The sequence below is a fragment of the Mustela erminea genome, chromosome 9, assembly GCF_009829155.1.
Source record: "Mustela erminea isolate mMusErm1 chromosome 9, mMusErm1.Pri, whole genome shotgun sequence".
Lineage (NCBI taxonomy): Eukaryota > Metazoa > Chordata > Mammalia > Carnivora > Mustelidae > Mustela > Mustela erminea.
Window position 1 is genome coordinate 105,892,577 of NC_045622.1, and position 23,658 is coordinate 105,916,234.

At 39.5% G+C, this 23,658-nt stretch overlaps 1 protein-coding gene across 2 annotated transcripts in view; it reads left to right on the plus strand.

Annotated features, from left to right (window-relative positions):
- Window positions 1–23,658, plus strand: part of RTN3 (reticulon 3) — a 66,070-nt gene that overhangs the window by 14,881 nt on the left and 27,531 nt on the right. Inside the window, exons 2-3 of one of the 2 annotated variants that reach the window (XM_032357113.1) lie at window positions 583–639; window positions 11,296–13,659. The exons of the other annotated variant lie outside the window; for it this stretch is intronic. Coding sequence (XP_032213004.1) covers window positions 583–639; window positions 11,296–13,659 — 2,421 coding nt within the window. The remainder of the gene's footprint in view (window positions 1–582; window positions 640–11,295; window positions 13,660–23,658) is intronic. 2 annotated transcript variants of the gene reach the window in all.

Genomic DNA, 23,658 nt, shown 5'->3' on the forward strand with positions numbered 1-23,658 from the left:
TAATTTTGATAAATGTTGCCAAATTGAGAGGAGTATAATTTTAGAAGGTGGAGTATTTCTTATGCAGTCCTGTTTTCCTAGTGGATTATTTGTGATTTTTTTTTTTTTTTTAAGTATTCAGAGTCTACTTTGCATATTTGCCAAGTATATACCTTTAAATGCTTGTATTAGTGACTAACTCTTCAAAATGCAGTTGAGAATGATTAAAAGCAAATATCCATTAGTACTCAGGTACCTCTTTTTTCTTTCCCACAAAGAATCAAAGAGTTGCAGGATAGTATCATCTTTCTTGAGGTTATACTTGTTTAAAAATGCTAGAGGTTCCTCTTTTTTCTTTGAAGGTGAGAATATATGACTAAAACATTTGAATTGATTAACTTATAGAAATGCATCTTGAAAATGAAATAAGGTTTTGCTGCCAGGTGAGTGAAAGCAGTAAATGGAAATAAAGATACGAGTTTTCCCCTCTTGTTTAAACCCAATGAAATTATGATGCTTGCCCCCCCGCAAAAAAGTTGGAGAGTTAAAGTTAAAATTCCTGTGTGAGGTTGTCAAATTCTCACGCTCTATATTTTCTTTCAGATTCCTTTGTTTCTTCCTCTTCCTCTCAGCCTGTATCTCTATTTCCGACCTCACAAGGCAAGTCTGTCATTTTTTTGTGTGCATTAATAAAAGAAAAATGTTGAGAAAGAGGCTGTAACTGGGGACATGAGGCACAAGTTTCCTATTGCTCCCAAATCCCTTGAGATACAAACTACAAGGCAGACCTTCATATTTAGTAGTTTGCATTGGATTTCCTATAAAGGTTAATAAAATAGGGTAAGACTAATTAGGTGAACCCTTTAAAGGACATAAACTTTAGGTATAGTTTTCAGCATTTCTTAAAAATTATAAACTCACCCACAGAATTTAGAGCAGACAGAATTGTAGCTCATAAAACAACCCACTGAAGGATGCATTTAACCTCCTGATTTGCAGTTATGTAACTGGTTTGGAGTGGTAGTGGATTTGGGAAAAAAAACAAAACAATATTAAAGTGTGCTTCCACTGAACTACCAATGCACTAACTGAGCTGGAGTACTTAGTGTGAATTTATCTGAGATTTGTCCCAAGAGCTAGGCTGGTTCCAAATTGCCTGGGAACACTGAACAAGTCAGTTGACTTTTTGGCAAGCAAGGCTTGTTTTCCTAGAGATTAAGCTGTAGCTTTGTGGGGTTGTTTGTTTACTCTGCTGGCCAGTGAAAAAGGGAATCAAGTGTGATAGCTATATGTTTGTTGGGGTAGCACTACCAAGAATCTGCAAGAGAGAGCACTGTGCTCTGTTACACTAATAATAAAGCAGTTTCATTTGTGTGGTTGTAGTCAACCTAAAATGTAGGTCAATGGGAAATGCTTATTTTTAAAAAAGGTAATTAAACTCACTAGATAGGTCTGAAAAGCCCTGTGCAAACAGATTATTGTCCCAGCTGGAATTCTCTAGATGTAAGGTCTGGATGTTGGTTTGATAGGAAGGCTTTGGCCTTCTAAGAATGAAAACGAAATGGGTTAAAGTGAATGTAGTATATTTTTTATGAAACATGGTAGATAATTTGTTGCTTTTTTTTTTTTTTAAGATTTTATTTATTTATTTGACAGAGAGAGATCACAGGTAGGCAGAGAGGCAGTCAGAGAGAGAGAGAGAGAGAGAAGCAGGCTCCCCGCTGAGCAGAGAGCCCGATGTGGGACTCGATCCCAGGACCCTGAGATGATGACCTGAGCCGAAGGCAGCGGCTTAACCCACTGAGCCACCCAGGCGCCCCGATTTGTTGCTTTTAAATCAGGCTGATAGTATTAGGTTCCCCGGCCCCTTTGTAATGTATCTCATTGTATGAATTTGGGTAACTTGTGGGTCAAATCATGACCTTTGAAATTAAGTGTTTACATTAAAAGTAGATATTTTGTGAATATTAGAAAAATAACTCAAACCTCCAGAGTGACTGGACATCTGAAATCCAACCAGATTGATTTTAAGAGTTTTTTTCCTTATGAGTAATTTAATAATTTAGGCAAGTGGGTATTATATTCCAGTTTATCTGGGAGATAAACTGGTAAAAATATCATAACGTAACAAATGATTACATTTTCTCTATTGTAAATATTTCAGATCTTTTAAAATACATTCTTCATGGTTATAACCTTCAGCCACTTTTTTCATACAGAAAGGGGATAATTGATATCCTAAATAGTGTAATAATGCAAGCCAAGTACAACATACCTAATGTATGGAATGTTGACAAGATAAGTGTCATAGCTTAAAAAATTATACACACATTCAAGTAGAATAGAGGTAAATAAAAAGGATTTTGCTAATTAAAAACTAACATTTAAGTAGGCTTCAGTGTCACAGTGAATATGAAAGTTTGTAAAGGAAAATAGATTTGCCATTTTTCCTTTTTGCTTAAAAAGTTATTTTGAGCAGTGTAGATTCAGGATAATGTTATTGTTAAACGAGTATTATAAAAAGACAGTTAAAAAAGCCATATCCCTGAAGGTGTTCCAGTCTAGCCATTATTACCACTAGCTTTTTTCTCCTGCAAAAAAAAAACACGTAATGGAAAAGTGACCCAGGAGGTGCTCTATTTCGCTGGCAGGTCTAGAGATCAGCCTGTTGTTTGAGGAAACACCTTGGCAAGTGATTAGGTGCATTCCAGAGTAGCCAAGAATGGTAGCTTCTAGTGTGCCTTATAAAAATAAGGAAAGAGGATGTTGGTGTCCTTGTTTCACTGGATTAAAACCCTTGGGGAGATAGCTGGGACCAGTCTGGCCCAATGCAGAGCTTTCAGAGTGGCTGCTGCCACCAAGAGGAACCTTGAGTCCATCACTGGCATTAACCCAACTAACTCATCTGTCTCTGGCTTCCTTAACTCTCAGGCACTTACTTTGCCTTGGAGACTGGTGTCTTGCTTTTAGATCTCTAAGCCATAGTAACAATTTAAAAAAAAAAAAAAAAGATTATTTATTTAATTATTTATTTGACAGAGATCACAAGTAGGCAGGGAGGCAGGCAGAGAGAGAGAGGAGGAAGCAGGCTCCCCGCTGAGCAGAGAGCCCAATGTGGGGCTCGATCCCAGGACCCTGGGATCATGACCTGAGCCAAAGGCAGAGCTTTAACCCACTGAGTCACCCAGGCGCCCCCATAGTAACAATTATTAAGTATGACATTTTCATGTTTGAGAATGACCTCTTCGATCCTGAAATAGTTGTTGTTGGCCTCCAGGGAGATGAATGTACAAAAAACTGCCACTCATTTGTGAGCTGGATAAAGGAAGGGCAGTTAAATTTTCAAGAGAGAATTATGTAATATTTATTAAATTGTAGTACTTTGAAGTAGACAGCTATTTAAGGTAGCAAAGCAAACTTTTTGACAGCCATTAAATACATTTGTAATGACGTATTAGAATAATCAGTTTCTTTTTAAATAAGTTGTATTCCTAACTAGGTCCTTTGTAGTCTTTTCTCATTGATTACTTTTTTCTTATCAAGTAGAATTTAATTTCAGCCTAATCCCTAAGTGTTTCAAAATAGGGGTATAAATTTAAGTGATGTTTTCCGATAATGTAAAATAAAGATATTAACAGATGAATACATGTAGGAGGATGTGGCTCGTTTTTATTGAGCTTTTACTGTGTTCCGTACTTTATGTGAATCGTTTCATTTAATCCAGCCAGTTTCATAGAGGAAAGGTTACTAGCTCATTTACCAGTTGACATGGGTTTAAAACGGTGCAGTAACTTACTCAAGATCACAGAGTGAATAAATGACAGATGAAGGACTCCAAAGTCCATGCTCATAAGCACTGCCTTATGGTAAAGATGATAAAGTATATTAGTTGTATTTTAGGGTTTGCAGATATTGTTAGAGATGTCATTTTGAGGTTAATGCTACAGTCATAAGAGCGGGGGAAGAGGCAGAAATTACTATTTTAGCCATATCGTTGCTGTTAGTGATGTAATTTAGTATTATGGGGGGGGCTGTGCTCCCTCCATGAGCACAAAATCAAACTGCAATTTGGTTTCTACTTCTGAAACCTTTGATAAGAGTGGAGGCTGAAACATACACTGATTTTCTTCAGAAAACATGGAGAAAAGTAGATTAAAATAAGATGGGAAAGAGGGGAAGCTGAGGAACTGGAAGCACATTTGCAGTAATGAACATTTGCATTCAGTTTGAGTAATGCAGTAGGCATCTGGAATAGGAAGTTAAACACTGAACTTTGGGGCAAGCATTTGAGGAAAAAAATTTGCCAGTTACAGCCTTTTTTTTAACAAAAGCAAAACATTTTTCTTTGTACAGAAGAGACTTTTTGTTTAGGATCTAGCTTGGCTGCAAAGTGTCTGCTGGCTAACTTCCTATTTTGATGCTGTGGCTGAAAGTTGCTGATACTGTTTTGCACGAGAATTTGTCTTTCCTTCCTGTTTTGTGAACATGAGAAATTTCAAGTGTAGGAAAACCTATACCTGAATATTTCAAGCCTCCCTTGTATGAATATGCATAGTATTTCTTCGCTGATATGTATGGCTTTTCCATGGTGCAACTATCCTTTTAATTAAAAGTAATGAATTTCCTTAGTGAGGAGGGAGGGGAAGTAACCAAATGGTATCTAAAACAGAATTCCTTTTTTTTTTTTTTGTTATGATTTTATTTATTTATTATTTGAGAGAGAATGAGAGAGAGAGCATGAGAGACAGGGTCAGGGAGAAGCAGATTCCTTGCAGAGCAGGGAGCCTGATGTGGGACTTGATCCTGGGAGTCCAAGATCACAGCCTGAGCAGGAGACAGTCGCTTAACCAACTGAGCCACCCAGGCGCTCCCTAAAACAGAATTCTAAGCTATTCCCTTTTTTAGGGAGAACTCTGATAATAGGATATGACATTCATTATTTACTTATTTCTAGATCACATTATTTTTAGTAATTAAGTTACCAACACCTGAATAAAAATATTAAATCTTTTTTGAAAAGTCCGTTTGGGGAGTAAGAAAGTAAAAGGAAACTGTTACGAAGGATAGAGTAAACAGTATATGAAAAGGTTTTTTTTTTTTTTTTTTTTCATTTTGGTGTATTTACTTGAAGTGAACACAGAATTCACTCGGAAGTTGATTTTTCATCGTGTCCTTTTTTTTTTTTTTAAGATTTTATTTATTTATTTGACAGAAATCACAAGTAGGCAGAGAGCCCGATAGAGGGCTCGATCCTATGACCCCCAAGACCCCGGGATCATGACCTGAGCCGAAGGCAGAGGCTTTAACCCACTGAGCCACCCAGACGCCCCTCTTAATGCCCTTTTTAACTCCCCACCTTGTTCTGAGATAAAATACTGCAGGCATAGAAGAGGGAATATTATTCCTGAATTCCCACACCTTAGTCTCCAGTCAAATGGAGCTTTTGCTTTATTCCAGTCAAAATTTCGTGTGAGTCACTATACTTTAAAATGAGTAGATTGAAGTATTTAAAGCAGGCACAAAAGGACTGCCCGTTCCCTACTAACCTGTAAGCTGTGCATCTGGACAAGGACAGGGACAAGAGTGAGAGTCAAAAGCATCAGGCTCATCTCCTGTGGGATTTTTACGGGACTGGAGTTCTGAAGTACAGCTTAATTTTTTTTACCTTTATAAAATTCATAAAGTGTAGTACAGCTCTGGTTTTCAACCAGGTTCATTGCCTAGGAAACTTGTAATGCAGATTGCATCGCTCTCAGGAAATTCTGAGTCACCTAATGCAGAGATCATACATGAAGTACTAGTAGTTCTAAAGTTTGAAAGGGAATGTCAAAGATGGCATCCAAGACTGGTTTTGTGCCATGTTGTCATATTGTTCAGCTAGTTGACATCGAACTAAAATATACTTTGACCTTGGTGGTAAAATGAAACCTTTTGTTCAGGAACAGTTCTTTTTTCTTTTAACATTGCCTTCGAATTTTTTTATGTGTTGGGCTGCCTTAAATGTCTTTACCTACACAGAACCCAGCATAATTCTTGGAATGCCACAGGCATTCGTTTTGTAATAACTGGTTCAGTAGTTGCATCACCCGAACTTTTGAAATAGGTAAAAGCTCTTTAAATTACTTTAAATTACTTTTTATTTGAGAAAGTGTCTGAATCTCTGAATGAGGAGTTATATACTCTCCCCTTATCAAAAAAGCATATGATCTGGAGTTTCTGTGTCAGGAGAAAAAAAAAATTATTTTATTTATTTATTTATTTATTTTTTGAGAATGTGGTGTCTGTGGACATTTACTGAGGATTTACCAAGTGCCAGATAGCACTCAAGCACTTTTCACGTATTAACTCATTTAATCCTCACAGCAGTTCTCAAGTTAGGTTTTTTAGTATCACTGTTTTTTTTAGAGAGATTAAGCAACTTGTCAAGGCCACGTGATTAATAAGTATTGATCAAATGATTTTGCATCTTTTTTTTTTTAAGATTTTATTTATTTATTTGACAGAGACACAACGAGAGAGAACACAAGCAGGGGGAATGGGAGAGGGAGAAGCAGGCTTCCCACTGAGTAGGGAGCCCGATGTGGGGCTCGACCCCAGGACCCCGGGATTATGACCTGAGCCGAAGGCAGACTCTTTTTTTTTTTTTTTTTTTTTAATATTTTATTTATTTGACAGAGATCACAAGTAGGCAGAGAGACAGGCAGAGAGGGAGGAGGAGGTAGGCTCCCCGCCCCAGCAGAGAGCCCCGATGCAGGGCTCTATCCCAGGACCCTGAGATCATGACCTAAGCCGAAGGCAGAGGCCTTAACCCACTGAGCCACCCATATGCCCCCGAAGGCAGACTCTTAAAGACTGAGCCACCCAGGCGCCCCTGTTTTGCATTTTGAATTTTGAATTTTTTTTTTAAAATTTTTTTTTTTTTTAAAGATTTTATTTATTCATTTGACACAGAGAGATCACAAGTAGGCAGAGAGGCAGGCAGAGAGAGAGAGAGGAGGAAGCAGGCTCCCCGCGGAGCAGAGAACCCAATGCGGGACTCGATCCCAGGACCCTGAGATCATGACCTGAGCCGAAGGCAGCGGCTTAATCCACTGAGCCACCCAGGCGCCCAAATTTTGAATTTTTTGATGTGGGAGCAGTCTAGAAATTTAGACTGCCAACTTAGTTTTCTTTTTTTTTCTTTTTTTTTTTTTTTTTAAGATTTTATTTATTTATTTGACAGAGAGAAATCACAAGTAGATGGAGAGGCAGGCAGAGAGAGAGAGGGAAGCAGGCTCTCCGCTGAGCAGAGAGCCCGATGCGGGACTCGATCCCAGGACTCTGAGATCATGACCTGAGCCGAAGGCAGCGGCTTAACCCACTGAGCCACCCAGGCGCCCCCAACTTAGTTTTCTAATCTTATTTTGAATAAGATCACTTAAGTGGAGACTTATAAGTATTTAGAGCTTAGGAAGATACAGGTAAGCAAGAAGCTCAGTACTGAATAAATTTGGGAACATTCTCAGGTTATGACATTTTTCACCTCTTACCGTGTATAATTCCCTTTTTAAACAAACCTATTAGGTGTATAGATCCATACCAGATTTTTAAGTAATTAGAATTCTTGAAAATGAATATGCACATTAAATCCTATTACAGCAAATACCTGAGCTACAAAAAACTAGAATATTTTGACAGACATTGATTTTGAGTGATATTGAAAGTCTCTTGTAGTGCATGTGAAGGGTTGAATCCTTTGAAAAGGGAAAGGGAATGGGCATTTTCTGAGATGTAAGATGATTCAGAGTCATTCTGTCAGGCACTTTTACAGTGTACACGGTGTTGTAAAAACTAACAGCCTTCGAACTCCTGGCGTTTTCTGCTGTTTTGCAATCTTAGACAACACCAATGACTATTAAGTGCCATACTCACTAATTGGAGGAGTCTTTGCTTATGGGAGCCGTTCTAGAAAAGGCTTAGTAGATTCTGGTCTCGTTCTATTTAATGTTTTCATGCCTTTATAAACTCTTTACTTCCAGCCCAGTTTTTTCCATTGTCTGGGTACAAGTCAGCTCTGTCCAAGTTTGTTAGGGCTTCATCTAGCCAAAGAAACTTCTTTTCATTTGCTGAAATTCTAAACATGATGATTAAAGTTGAAGCACAGATGCGAATGCTAACTTAACTTTGTTACACATGGGAAAGCTTGATTGACAATGGTGAGGGCTGGCACCTGTATCTCACAGTCTAAGAGGAGTTAGAGCAGCATTAAGCTCTTTTTGCCCCCAGGCTAACCTCCCCCCCCCCCCCCCCCCGCAAAAGCACTCCATATAAATTCACAAATTATAAATATCACAAAATTATTATTAGGAATATGACTGAAGTTTTTTTGTGTGCATAATAGTGACATCATATTAAAGAATTAATTAGAGAATGTTATAAGTTCTATTTATTGCAGAACTTCTGGAGTATTAAGAGTTCAAGGGGAAAAAAAAAAAGAGTTCAAGGAATAAAGGAGAGAAACAAGGCTTGGAAAACTGACAAGTTTGTGTCCTGACAAAGCATGTTAGAAGGGTTCCACCATGCTTTTTCCCCCTGGTAATAAGCGCATTCTTCTGTTAGCATTCAGGGTAGGTTGCTTCCTTTTTCCTTTCTTCCAGCCCACCACCATCACCACCACATCATCATCATCATTGTACTCACTGATTCTGTTCATTGTCTTTCTCCTGCTCTGGGCGCAGGTGCTCTTACAGCACCACAAACACAAGGGATCTTTTGTTTTGTTCACTGCTTTTAATCTAGTTTCTAAGGCAGTGTCTGGCACATGATAGGCACTAATATTTGTGGAATTATTACTAATTCATTTTGTCCACTTCTGTCTAGAAGATGATTGGTCTGAATCATCTGATACCTTAGTCTCTATAAAACATATAAGCCTTGCATTCCCTATAAAGTGGGAGTCAGTTTTGATCGTGTCAAGAGTTCCATTCATGTTTGAAGGGAGGGGCTCCCAAACAGTTTTAATCTTTAATCCAGATTTACTCTTTAGTCCTTAATCCAGATTTAATCCATTGAACATTTCCCGGTAAAAACAGTAACCAGTAAGTTCAGTAATAATACATAGCTCATATCATGGAATATTTCATATTTAAATGTAGCCTATAAATGAACTACTAAAAATGTAGCTCTTTAAATTTCAGAGTTTGTTTGTTTGTTTGTTTGTTTTAAGATTTTATTTATTTATTTGACAGACAGATATCACAGGCAGGCAGAGAGAGAGGAGGAAGCAGCTCCCTGCTGAGCAGAGAGCCCAATGTGGGGCTCGATCCCAGGACCAAAGGCAGAGAGGCTTGAACCCGCTGAGCCACTCAGGCGCCCCAATAGTTAAACTATTCTAAAGGTCAGATTCTATTACATGAAATTTCAGTGATGTGTTGAAATAGAGGAACTTCATCTGGCATTTGGAAACATTTTTTATAATAGTTAATTCTATTTTTTGGAGTAAGATATTTCATTTTTATTTCTTTTCAGCCTTATAAAATGATTTTTAATAAAGTCACAATTTTGCTTCTGTTATTCAGCTTCTCACATGAAAAAGAGCATAAGCTGAATAAAAGTCATCCCATATGTTTTTCTCTTCCACAAATTCACAGTCCCTCATTCACACTCAGCACTGTGCTGTCCAGAGCCTGTTCAGGTCTCATCTGACCAGACTGAATCTTCGATGCACTCATTTGGAACTATGTATTTAAGACCTACTTGTTCTAACTCCAGAGATAGCAACAGTGTGCAAGAAAGACAGCACTTACTACCCTTGGGACAGTCTTGATCTTTTCTTCAGTAAAAACTTGCTAGATTGGAAAGTTGGAAAACAATGTGATAAATCATTGGCTGCTGTAGTATTAATAATTGATAAGATTTAATTAATCTATTACTTTTAAAGGGATATTTTCTGTTTTAAAAGGATCTCTGGTGTTAACTCTTTAATTTTTAAGATTTTATTTATTTGAGAGAGAGAGAGCACGAGAGGGGGCAGGGTTAGAGGGAGAAGCAGGCTCCCCACTGATCAGGGAGCCCAATATGGGGCTCCATCCCAGGACTTCAGGGTCATGACCTGAGCCAAAGGCAGTCACTTAACCATCTGAGCCACCCAGGTGCCATGGGGTTAACTCTTCTTAACCACAGAATAAACCTTACCAGTTTGCACAGTTTTGTGTTGGTTAGATTGTCACATTGGTGCAAGAAATTTTGGAGCAGGCCAATCATTTCATACTCTTTTTAGTTTAAAATGAGGCCTTCTAGGGGTCCCTGGGTGGCACAGTCATTAAGCGTCTGCCTTCCGCTCAGGTCATTATCCCAGGGTCCTGGGATCGAGTCCCACATTGGGCTCCCTGCTTGGTGGAAAATCTGCTTCTCCCTCTCCCACTCCCCCTGCTTGCGTTCCCTCTCTTGCTGTCTCTCTCTCTCTCTCTCTCTCTGTCAAATAAGTAAATAAAATTTTTTAAAAATAAAAATAAATAAATAAAATGAGGCCGTCTATACCTGAGACCAATCTTCCCTGTGGGTAGAGTAGAGTAATTCTAGTCTGATTCTTAGGCTCAAGAAGGGATCCACTGTATCTCCTGAGAATCAAAAAGAACAGTGGTGGGGCGCCTGGGTGGCTCAGTGGATTAAGCCGCTGCCTTTGGCTCAGGTCATGATCTCAGTGTCCTGGGATCGAGCCCCGCGTCGGGCTCTTTGCTCGGCGGGAGCCTGCTTCTCTCTCTCTCTGCCGACTTGTGATCTCTCTGTCAAATAAATAAATAAAATCTTTAAAAAAAAAAAAAAGAACAGTGGTCACTTTTTTTTTCCTTCTCAAACTGTCAGACTATAACAGTGGGTTTGTGGAAGCTCTGTGTACTGAAATGTGCAGCTTACAGATGAGAACATATCAGTACTTCATAATATTAAGTTGTTTTATATTGATTACACTGAATAGCTCTACCAAAAAAACAGGGGGAAAAAACTTCGCCAGATTTCCCAATCTCATTACATTTCTTTATGCTTTACCTTTACAATGGAAAAAGTAGACGGAAAAATATTTGTCATGAAAATCTTTTGTCATCTGCAATTTGTAGCATGATACAGCTTTTCTGTTTCACTCTTGGCACTTTTTATGCATGTTTTATAGGATAGCTGTTGATCGTTGTTTTGTTATATATTGTGTGTGTGTGTGTGTGTGTGTGTGTACATCCTGTGTGTATGTAACTTGGAAAATGAAAAGCATGCTGCTTGGCCTCACTAGTTAATGTGTGATTGTACCTGGTAAACAAACTTTTTTCTTTCAAATTCTGACCATAGAGGGAGTGAGTTCTCTTTGCTCTGATGAGCCACCTTCAGAAATTATGACTTCCTCCCTTTTTTCGTCTTCTGAAATGCGTAACACTGACCTTACTATACCACACGGAGAAAAAAGCAGTGTGTTAGGCAGCCAGCCTATTTTAGCCAAAGAAGGAAAAGACTGTTTGACCCTCCTAGATGCGAAAAAAATGGAAAAGCCTCAAGGGACCAATAAAGGCATAGCATGCTCCCCAGTTTCTGTTGCAGAAGGCGTTGAGTATAACCGTCCTTCCATTCCAGCCAGTTTCCCAGATCGTCCTGCTTTTCTCTCAAAGGAAGTTGGTCTAATGGAACAGCAAATAAATAAAGATCAAGAGTCCAAGAACCCAAATGAGGTAGCAGGAACCGATGATAAAACCGGCTTGGAGGTTGCTGACAAGTTCACTTTGCCTCCAGCCCAGAAACCACTCACCCAGGAGCCTAAGGCACAAGGCGTTTGTACATATTCCTTATCCCCATCTGAACTTTCAGGAGGTGATATTACTGAAAAGGATTCCCCGGAGTCACCATTTGAAGTAATTATTGACAAAGAAGCATTTGACAAAGAATTTAAAGATGCATATAAGGAGAGCACAAATGATTTTGGTAGTTGGGCAGTGCACGTTGATAAAGAATCGTCTGCAGACATTTTGTTGGAGTCTAATGACAAATTATTTCCGCTGAGAAGTAAAGAGGCAGGGCGCTACCCAACTTCTGCGTTACTCACTAGACAGTTTTCGCACACAACTGCAGCGCTGGAAGAAGTGTCTAGATGTGTGAATGATATACATAACTTTACTAATGAAATACTGACTTGGGATTTGGTTCCCCAAGCAAAAGAAGAGAGCAAGAAATCTGATTACATCACAAAAGCTACAGGACTTGATAGGAGTGGATATAATTCAGAAATCCCAGTTGTAAATCTTAAAACTAACGCTCACCAGAAATTTCCCATTTGTTCTATTAATGGGAGCGCTCCCATCAAATCAGCAAGTGACTGGGCACCGACCTCTCTCCCACAAGAAAATGCTGTCATTGAAAAACCTATGCCAGACTGTCTCCATTCCACAAAGGAAATTAGTATCAAAGGCGTGGGAGGCAGTGTGCAGAAAGAAGATAATACGCTTTCAGAGTTACCTAGATCGCCTCTTGAGAAAGGTGTCTCTTTGGGTTCTGGAGTGGCCACTGTGAAAGTGGTCTTACCTGACGGCCACCTAAAAGGTGACGTGAACTGGCAGAGCTCTATGTTAGCAGAAGCCACAGAGGCTGATAGTTCTGGTGAGTCTGATGACACAGTAATAGAGGACGTCCCAACCAATATTTCATTTGAAAGTAACAAAGTTCAGGCTGAAAAACCTGTTTCCGTTGCAAGCACTGTTGTAAAAAGAGATGAAAGAGAAATCGAAGAGATTGTCGGTGGCAGCAGGGAAAGTAAAACATGTGAAACCTTTGAAGGGCCAGTCAGTGGCTCTGAGGCAGCACAAGTTCAGCCTGATAGTCTTGAAAGGAGTGCAACTGGGGAGGCGGTACGTTCCCAAGTACCTGATCGGAACGGCATGTCGGGAGACGTGGGGCAGTCAGGCAGCATAAGCGAAGTTGCTCCTGAAAAGCCCGTTGCAACTGAGAAGCCCAAACTTCCTTCAGTTCTGTCTCCAAGTATTCTTAAGGAGAGAGAATTCTCATTACATGTGACAACTTCTGCCTGTTTGGAGTCAGTACATGAAAAAAGTGTTAAAAATGCAGATGATTCTTCCCCAGAGGACCTGATGGCAGCCTTTACAGAAACCAGAGTGGAAGGAATTGCAGATAAACGTGCAGGAAATGCCTTCCAGGCAACATCAGAGAAGACTTTGGACTTTAAAGCAACTCTTGCTTTGGAAGCCTTGCATGAAACTGAATCAGGTGATTCTGAAATTAAAGACGTAACAAGCAAACACCCTGAACAAAGCAGAGAGACTAACGACGGAAGTACGGTTCTGGATGTTTTCCCTGCCCAAGGTACTCCAGCAGCATCTCTTGACTTAGAACAGGAACAGCTCACAATCAAAGCTCTTAAGGAGCTGAGTGAAAGGAAGGTTGAGAAGTCAGCTTCTGTACCGGGTAGTGCAGAATCTCCTCCTGAAGAAGTATCCAAGCAGATTTTCACATGTGATCCAGAATCTTCTTGGCTTCAGAGATCGTCTGATGTCCTAGAACACACAGAAGTTAATGCTGGATCTGATCTTGGGATTTCCAAGAAGCCCACAATTAGCAAAGAAACCACTAGGGTAGATACTATTTCGAGCCTTAGTATGACTGAAGTGGTAAACAAGCAAGTCCTAGCAAGACTTCTCACAGACTTCTCAGGTAATCATTTATATTAGAAATACTGCATGTGATTAATTCTGCTGTGGTTGATTACTTATTAGAGTGTCATCTGATTTTATGTCACCAAAATTATGGCTAGAATAAAAACAACACTGCATAATGGGGAAAGGTAGAATTTTTTGTGTGGTTGCCTTGATTGGTCTCTCTTACACAAAAATTTCCCAAAGCAGTAGACCACTTTTTAATACTCTCCTTAAAACATTTTTTATGCTCCAGTTCCCCCCCCCCCCCCATCAAGGTTCTCCTTTCCTTACAGGTTGGCCCTAGAGCAGTTGCTGCGTTAAGAATATCCTTAGACATTTATTTATTTAGAAAGCTTTTTTTAAATCTCCATAATAGTAGAACTGCTTGTTACCACTTGGGTTTTTGGCTGTGGACCTTGTGAAATCTATTTAGCAATCAAAGATCAAGGAATTCCAGCTGGGAACGACAGCAAATGAAACTTTTAATTAATGTGATCTTATACTACAGAGATTTTACACTCTGAAAGTAGGTAACCGGTAATGTATTATAGTACTGTTCCATGAGTATTGCTTAAGAGAAGTCATGCATTCTTCTACTTTGGACCTTACTGAATACCCTTTAGGCCAAATTTATTGTGTGGTACTGGAAGCCCTTCCCGTAGTCTTGTCTGTTTATTTGAATGATTCCTTTTCTCGAAATCAGCCTTTAGTTAAATTACTGCAAATGCTGTCTGTTCTGGGATCTTGGAAGGTGTAAGCAGAAAAGGATATTTAAAGGCTTCCAAAAGGGACCCGCAACCTTTATGTTGTGCAGTCACTCTTAGGTGCTACGTAGGGATCTGTGGTTTTGCAGCTTCTCTGACAGTAGATCCCTCTTTTCGAATGAAATGATATACAGAGTTATACTATTTAAAATAAAAATAAGATTTTTTTGTTGGCATAAACTTATAAAAATTTACTTTTATACCATTCCCCCCCCCCCCAATAAACATTGTATTTTGCATAGAATGGGGAGGAGGTCCAGCCCTTAGCGACCACTGACTGTTCTATCCTGGTGGCAGCCAGAGCACTGCTCAGCTCCCCCTACTGGGGTGTCTGTCAGCTTGTCCTTCGCCAGTGTGATGTGCCTCGTTAGGTGGCCATGCCCGCAGCATTGCCTTGGCTTGCTCATGTTCTCTGTCACCTGTGGCCCTAGTTGAGGTGCATGACTGTGGGGGGTCTCCAGAGCCATGGCCGCTGCCCTTCAGCTGCAGCACCTTTACCTTTTATTTCCTTACTGAAGACCACAGGCAGATTACTTAGCCTTTCTAAATTTTAATCTTTAAAATAGAGGTAATCGTGCTTACCTTATGATATTGTGGGGATCAAATGTGGACATGCAAGTGATGCAGTGCTTAGCACATAATAAATACTCATTTAACACAAAGTACAGGACCTGGCATGTGGTAGGTACTGGGTAATTATTTGTTAATTGTGAGTGAATGGTTCAGTATCAGTGAAAACATTGAGACTGTTTTATAAACTGAAAAATTTGAAGAAGCAGTGAAGGATGACTGTTACACCCATAATTGAAGATCGCTGAGCTTGGATAGAGGAGTGCTGAGTTTTCATTGTTGCTTTACAGCTTCTAGAAGGCTTTGAGCAGTTAAGTGTATTACCTTTTGGGGCCTCAGTTTCCTTCTCCATAAAGTGAGGATGTTTCAGGAGATGATCTTCAATATAATTTTCATAATGTGACTCTGACTCTGGTATATTCTAGGTTTCTTTGTAAATTGTTGTCATAATTCTCACAGGTTGTTCTTTTGAGTGATAAGGCATATGGGAATTAGGCTACAAGAATTTTAGTGTCTAATTTTGGCAAATTCCTGCTTTAGCGTGACCTCAGATATCTCACCTAACTGGTTTGGCATCTTCCTTTGTTAATATGGTAATAATTATTTTGCTCTGCTTTATGATGTTGTAGTAAACAAAGTACTGTGTAAATACTAATTATTAGTAATTCTTAACCGAGTTATTTAATCTATTGTGAGAGGTGAAAAGGGCTATGGAAGCTTAGGATATTTGTCACTGGCCAAATTCTATCATTAGTAGACATTTTTAGATGCTAATTAAACACCAGTATAATTAGACCAAGAAGCTAAAGGGCTTTCCTTTGCAGACTTCAAAATAGAAAACCTTTTTAAGTTGTCTGTCTTTATGACTAAATCTTTTAAAATATAACTACTTCAGCAAAATACATCAGTCTCTAGTTCTGAGTAGTAAATCTGAATAGTCTTCCCTTTAAAGTAAAACCTGTTCTGTAATTATGTTCTGCCTGAAATTATGGGGAAAATAGGCAAAAGAAACAATGAAAAATAATAATGGGGGTTTTTTTTGCTGTCTTATGGGATATTGTGTACAAGTTTGTAATGAAGCATACACTTCATTTCCTTTATGATGCTACTATATATATATATATAATTCAATAATTATTGTATGATCTATGGTATAACGAATCATTTGGGGAAAATTTAGATCCTTGCTCATATACCTAACTTGGTGAAGACAGGTTTTTGGATTTTAGTATCCAGATTGGCAAGAATACAAGGAAATAGGCAGGTAGATATTTTGGTGATAGGTAGATGTAAGTTTTTACAACTTTTCTGGAAGGCATTTTGGCAGTATGTAACAGAGTCCTAGAACTGATCTAGCAGTTTTGTTTCTAGGAATTTATTCTAAGGAAAAAAAAATTATGTACAAAAACAACTACAAAGTTGTGGAAGTTTTTGTTTTTTGGGGAAGTTTTGGGTTTATTTATTTATTTATTTATTTATTTTAGACTTTATTTATTTTGGGGCACCTGGGTGCTTCAGTCATTAAGCCTTTGCCTTTGGCTTGTGTCATGGTTCCAGGGTCTTGGGATCAAGCCCTGCATCAGGCTCTCTGCACAGTGGGAGGCCCACTCCTGCTTGTGTTCCCTGTCTCGCTCTCTTTCCAAATAAATAAATAAATAAATAATTTTTTTTTTTTAAAGATTCTCTTTATTTATTTATTTGACAGAGAGAGATCACAAGTAGACAGAGAGGCAGGCAGAGAGAGAGAGAGAGGGAAGCAGGCTCCCTGCTGAGCAGAGAGCCCGATGTGGGACTCGATCCCAGGACCCTGAGATCATGACCTGAGCCAAAGACAGCGGCTTAACCCACTGAGCCACCCAGGTGCCCCAATAAATAAATTTTTAAAAAAGATTTTATTTACTTAGAGAGCTCTAGCAGAGGAAGAGGGAGAGAGAGAATCTTTTCTTTTTTTTACTTATTAAAATTTTTTAAATTTTTATTAACAATGTATTTTTATTAACATATAATTTTATTAACATATATTATATATGTATTATACATTACATATAATGTAATATAATATCTTATTAAAATATAATGTATTATGCATATATACATATAATGTATAATGTGCTTTTTAAATTTTTATTTTTATTAACATATATTATATAATATTTATTTTTATTAGCATATAATATATAGCCCCAGGGTACAGGTCTGTGAATTGCCAGGTTTACACACTTCACAGCACTCATTATAGCACATACCATCCCCAGTGTCCATAACCCAACCACCCTCTCCCTACCCCTGGCAGCCCTCAGTTTGTTTTGTGAGATTAAGAGTCTCTTATGGTTTGTCTCCCTCCTGATCCCATCCTGTTTCATTTATTCTTTTTCTACCCCCCAAACCTCCCACATTGCCTCTCAACTTCCTCATATCAGGGAGATCATATGATAGTTATCTTTCTCTGATTGACTTACTTCGCTAAGCGTAATACCATCTAGTTCCATCCACATCGTCACAAATGGCAAGATTTCATTTCTTTTGATGGCTGCATAGTATTCCATTGTGTGTGTGTATACATATGTGTGTGTGTGTGTATATATATATACACATACCACTTCTTCTCTATCCATTCACCTGTTGATAGACAACTAGGTTCTTTCCATCGTTTGGCTGTTGTGGACATTGCTGCTATAAACATTCAGGTGCACATGCCCCTTTGGATCACTACATTTGTATCTTTAGGGTAAATACCCAGTAGTGCCATTGCTGGGTTGTAGGGTGGCTCTATTTTCAACTTTTTGAGGGACTTCCATGCTGTTTTCCAGACCAGTTGCCCCAGGTTGCATTCCCACCAACAATGTAGGAGGGTTCCCCTTGGGAGAGAGAGAATCTTAAGCAGGCTCCACACCTGGCATGGAGCCAGTATTGGGGCTAGATCTCATGAGCCTGAGATCACAACCTGAGCCAAAATAGGGTCAGATGCTTGGGATGCCTGGGTGGCTCAGTCAGTTAAACCTCTGCCTTCGGCTCAAGTAATGAATATCAGGTCGTGGGATCAAGCCACACATCGGCTCTGTGCTCAGCAGGGAATCTGCTTCTACCCCTATATTCTCCCCCTCTCTCTCTTTCTCAAATAAATAAATAAAATCTTTAAAAAAAAAAAAAAAAGATGCTTAACCACCTGAACTACTCAGGCACCCTTCAAAGATGTTTTTATAGTGCTCCTTAAAATATTGGCAGGTTTATTGGTCAGTGTCTTACGACCTATCTGTGCAATCAAATATTATGCAGCCATTGGAGTTGTTAAAGGTTGTTTTTTTTTTTAAGAAATGGAAAAAATTTTAAAGGTATGGAAAGATATACACTAATATTTCTATATGTATAGTTAATTTCTGTGAATTAACATTAATGGTCATATTTGCTTCCAAACTAAAGAACACTTTGATTACCACCTGACCCACTTAATTCCCTCTTCCCTTCCCCAGAGGTAACCACCATCATGGATCTGATAAATCCTTCTAGCTTGTTGTGTATGCGAATGGAGTATTGTTTAGTGTTTTCAGACCTTTATTAATATCATCTCTTTTTTTAAAGAAATATTTATTTGACAGATAGAGATCACAAATAGGCAGAGAGGCAGGCGGGGGGGGGGGGGACAGGCAGGCTCCCTGCTGAGCAGAGAGCCCGATGTAGTGTTTGAATCCAGGACCCTGAGATCATGACCTGAGCCGAAGGCAGAGGCTCAAGCCACTGAGCAACCCAGGCACCCCTAATATTACCATCTTTGTTATGCAACTTGTTTCATTCGACATTAGGGTATTTTCTTAACTCTTTCATATTGAAATATATAAAATTTGAATGAAGTGAATAATTTATTCATTTTAACAGCTATGTGTAGTAATCATTTTATCTATGTTATTTCCCTTTTGATTAGGATGTGGGTTATTTTCCATTTTTTACACTTAGACACAGAGCTGAAATTAACATCTTTGTAATTGTCTGATTTTACACATACACAGATATTTCTCTAGGGTCAGAGTGCCACCACTTAACTAATTTAACTTCTAGGTATGTGCATTATTTTTTTTTCTTAAAGATTTTATTTATTTATTTGACAGACAGAGATCACAATTAGGCAGGGAGAGAGGTGGGGGAAACAGGTTCCCCGCTGAGTAGGGAGCCCAGTGTGAGGCTTGATCTCAGAACCCTGAGATCATGACCCGAGCCAAAGGCAGAGGCTTAACCCACTGAGCCACCCAGGCGCCCCTCACAATTTTTTGTTTTTAAGTCCTCTCTACACCCAGTGTGGGTTCAAACTTACAACCCCAGGATCAAGTCACACACTGTACTGACTGAGCCAGCCAGGTATCACCTAATGTTCATAATTTATTAATAAAAATTGTATTATTGAACACCTAGCAGAACTTTTATCATATATATGATGAATGATTACAGTAAGAAGACACATGTTAGAAAGTATTCAGAATAATTATTAAAAGTGAATCTAGGGGCGCCTGGGTTGCTCAGTGGATTAAGCCGCTGCCTTCGGCTCGGGTCATGATCTCAGGGTCCTGGGATCGAGTCCCGCATTGGGCTCTCTGCTCAGCAGGGAGCCTGCTTCCTCCTCTCTCTCTCTGCCTGCCTCTCTGCCTACTTGTGATCTCTCTCTCTCTGTCAAATAAATAAATAAATAAAATCTTTGAAAATAAATAAATAAAAAAAAATAAAAGTGAATCTAGAGGGGCACGTGGGTGGCTCAGTGGGTTAAGCCACTGCCCTCAGCTCAGGTCATGATCTCAGGGTCCTAGGATCGAGTCCCACATCGGGCTCTCTGCTCAGCGGGGAGCCTGCTTCCTCCTCTCTCTCTCTGCCTGCCTCTGAGCCTACTTGTGATCTCTCTCTGTCAAATAAATAAAATCTTTAAAAAAAAAAAAAAAAGAGTGAATCTAGGGGTACCTGTGTGGCTCAGTCGTTAAAGTGTCTGCCTTCCACTCAGGTCATGATCTCAGCATCCTGGGATCCGAGCTCTTCATCAAGCTCCCCTCTCAGCAGGAAGCCTACTTTTCCCTCTCCAGCTCCCCCTTGCTCGTGTTCCCTCTCTCATTGTCTCTCTCTCTGTCAGGGGTGCCTGGGTGGCTCCGTCAGTTAGTTAATTGACTCTTGATTTTAGTTCAGGTCACGATTTCAGGGTCATGAGATTAAACCCTTCATGGGCTCCATGCTGAGCGGGGAGTCTGCTTAAGATCTCTCTCTTCCTCTCTGTCTGCTCCTTTCCCCACTCACACATGCACACATGCTCTCTTTTTACTTATATTTATTTTTATTTTTTTATTTAAGATTTCATTTATTTGACAGAGAACAAGTAAGCACGAGCAAGGGGAGCAGCATGCAGAGGGGGAGGGAGAAGCAGGCTCTCTGCAGAGCAGGGGGCCCGACCGGGGTTCAGTCCCAAGATCCTGGGATCATGACGTGAGCCGAAGGCACATACTTAACCGACTGAGCTACACAGGTGCCCCCTCTCTCTTTTTGAAAAAGAAAAGTGAACCTATACTGGGGTGCTTGGCTGCTTAGTCAGAAGAAGCACATGACTTTTTTGATTTTGGAGACATAAGCTTGAGCCCCATGTTGGGTGTAGAGATTATTGAATAAAACTTTTAAAAACTTTTATTTTAGATTTATTTATATATCCACACACAGTGAAGCTGAAGTAAATTTGAAGAACAGTCACATCACAATGGGTTTTCTTGCAGTATGGTCAAGTAAACTTTGTTGGAACTGACCTTTCTTGCATATAACTATATATTTTGGACAAAATTGGAAGAGAGAAAAAGACCTGAAGGCACTGGAAAATGAACAAAAGCAGGCAGCTTCTGAAAAGGAACTGACCCTTTTAAGAAGAAACAGCATGGAATGTGTTTTCCATTTTAACTGCTTTTAGCCAGACAACAGGCTGAAGTTCGCACCTGGCAGGTTGGTTAAAACTTTCATAGAAAACTTGTAAAAGGACAGAATTTGGGTCAGCCACAACCATTCAGCCACTGGAAAGGGTTGGAGGAGTCCTGGAAAGGAGGGATCTAGAGAGTGAGAACCTAAAATTCTGTATACATATTCTCTATACACCTCTGTTTAACCCTTGAACTATACACGCGCATGGAAGACTACAAGCAGCTCAGCTAAAGAGAAAAGAAGGGAACTAAGTGATGCCCAAGAGGCAAGAGTTTGCAGTTTGAGTCCAGCCAAATTTAACTGCATGCTGAGAGATATATAAGCACTTTCCAGAAGAATATAACAGAGCCCATTATGTACAACATAATACTCACAGTGTCCAAGATAAGTGCAAAACCACACGTTTTAAAAACTAGGAAGATACGACCCAAACTGAAGAAAAAAGACAAGCAACAGAAACCAACTTCATTTGTTAGGATTCGGAAATGGGTTTTAAGGCAGCTATTATGATGAAATAAAGGAAGGTACACTTGTACTGAAGGAAATGAAAGGAAATCTCAGTTGAGAAATAGCGCCAAGAAGGAGCCAAGTGGGAACTGTAGAAGTGTAAAGTACGGCAGCTAAAACTAAAATTCACCAAGTGGTCTAATACAAACAAAATGGAGATCACAAAGGGAAAAGTCAGTGAATTGTTGATAAATGAGCTGAAAATTATCCAATCTGAAGAACAGAAAGAAAAATCCATTACTGAACCTCAGGGACCTTTGGGACATTATTTATAAGATCTAACTCACAACTGGAAGTTTCAGAAGGAGAGGAAAATTTGAGAGACACAGAAACATATTTGTTGATAAAATACTTTAAAAACTCTCAGGTTTATAAAAAACACATTTGCTGTTTAAAGAAGCTTAGTGACACCTATTGGGATAAGGACAAAGGAAAAAACATACCTTGGTACATATGTCAGGGGTCCCCAAGACCACTTCAGGCTCAGTTATTTGCTATAAGGACTTAGAGGATTCAGAAACTGTTAGGCTTAGAGTTACCAGGTTATTGCAACAAAAGGACATATTAGAATTGGCAAAGGGAAAGGCATGGAATACAGTCCAGGAGAAACCAGGTGCAGGCTTCCAGGTGTCCAGTGGATTCACACAGAGATGCCTTTAATTTTCCCATCAGTGATGTGACAGCATGTGTGGCGTTGCCAATATGGGAAGCTCACTCGGTGTTTGGTGTCCAGAGTGCCATGCAGTGCCCACATGACTGACCTCGGCTACTCAGACCCCCCAGAGCAAAAACAGATGTTTGCCATAAATCATATTGTTAGGGCAGACTTACCTGATCACACTGGTGCAGCATGGCTCAAGTCCTCAGGCGTACAAAAACACGTAGCAGCCAGAATATCTCAAGGGCTCAGAGTTCATGTCCCAGCTACCAGCCAGGGGCCAGTCCTAAAGACAGACCTTCCTTTGGCCTGTGCAGGGTTTGAGCATTTCTGGCCTATTGAGTTAACCCTTTCCTACACGGTATTGTTTTTAAATTACTGAAGCCAAAGGTAAGGAGAAAATATTAGAAGTAGCTAGACAACGATGATACGTAAAAGGGAGACAATAATTAGAGTTAGCTTCTTACCAGCAACCACAAGTGCCAGAAGACAAGGAAATAACGTAAAGTGCCAAACAGGGAAAAAAAACCATTGACCCAGATCTCTCTGTTGGACAAAAATACCCTGTGCAAGAATGAAGGCAAAAGAAAGACATTATAAGATGAAAGAAAACTAAGTTGTCACTGCACTGTAAGAAACACTAAAGTTCTTCAGATTAAAGCTAATTGATACCAAATAGAAACTCAGACCATCAGGAAGAAAGAGCATTAGAAATGCAAAGTATCTGAAACAATACTAAATTTTTATTTTCTCAGGGTGCCTGCTGGCTCAGGCCGTAGAGCATGACTCTTGAGCTTGGGGTTGGGAGTTCGAGCCCCACATTGGGTGTAGAACTTACCTTAAAAGAGGCGGGGACCTGTGTGGCTCAGTGGGTTAAGCTCCTGACTCCTGGTTTTTGGGTCAGGTCATGATCTCAGTCCTGAGATTGAGCCCCACCTGTATCGGGCCCCACCCTGAGCATGGAGCCTGCTTAATTAAGATTCTCTCCCTTTCACCCTCCCTCAACCCTGCTGCTCAGGCACACACTCTTTCTCAAAAAAGGGGGCAGGGGAGACCTAAGTCAATTCTGTCATTATGTTAGTAGACTAAAACACTACAATCAGTAGAGTGGCAGACTACCTAAAACTGCTAGACCCAACATATCCTGACTATAAAAGGTGCACGATAAAGACACTGATAGGTAAAAAATAAACAAATGGAAAAATATATGCCAAAAATATATATAAGTGAATACCATGCAAAAGTTAAGCGTAACAACAAAGGGTGTTACCAGAAATTTAAAGTGATATGTTGTCATGATAAAAGGTCTCAAGAAATCTTATAGTCATAAAGGTGTATGTGCCTAGTAACAGCTTCAAAATACGTGAAGCAAAAATTTACGGAATTAAACAGGCAATTCTAAAATCATAATTGGAGATTTTAATACCTCTGTCAGCAGTTGATCGACCCACCCACACATATGCGTACACACACTGAGCACAAAATCAACCACTTTGACCTAGATGGTATTTATAGAGGACTATCCTACAATGGCAGGATACACACTCTTTTGCAATTAGACAAGAAATACATTTACCATATGCTA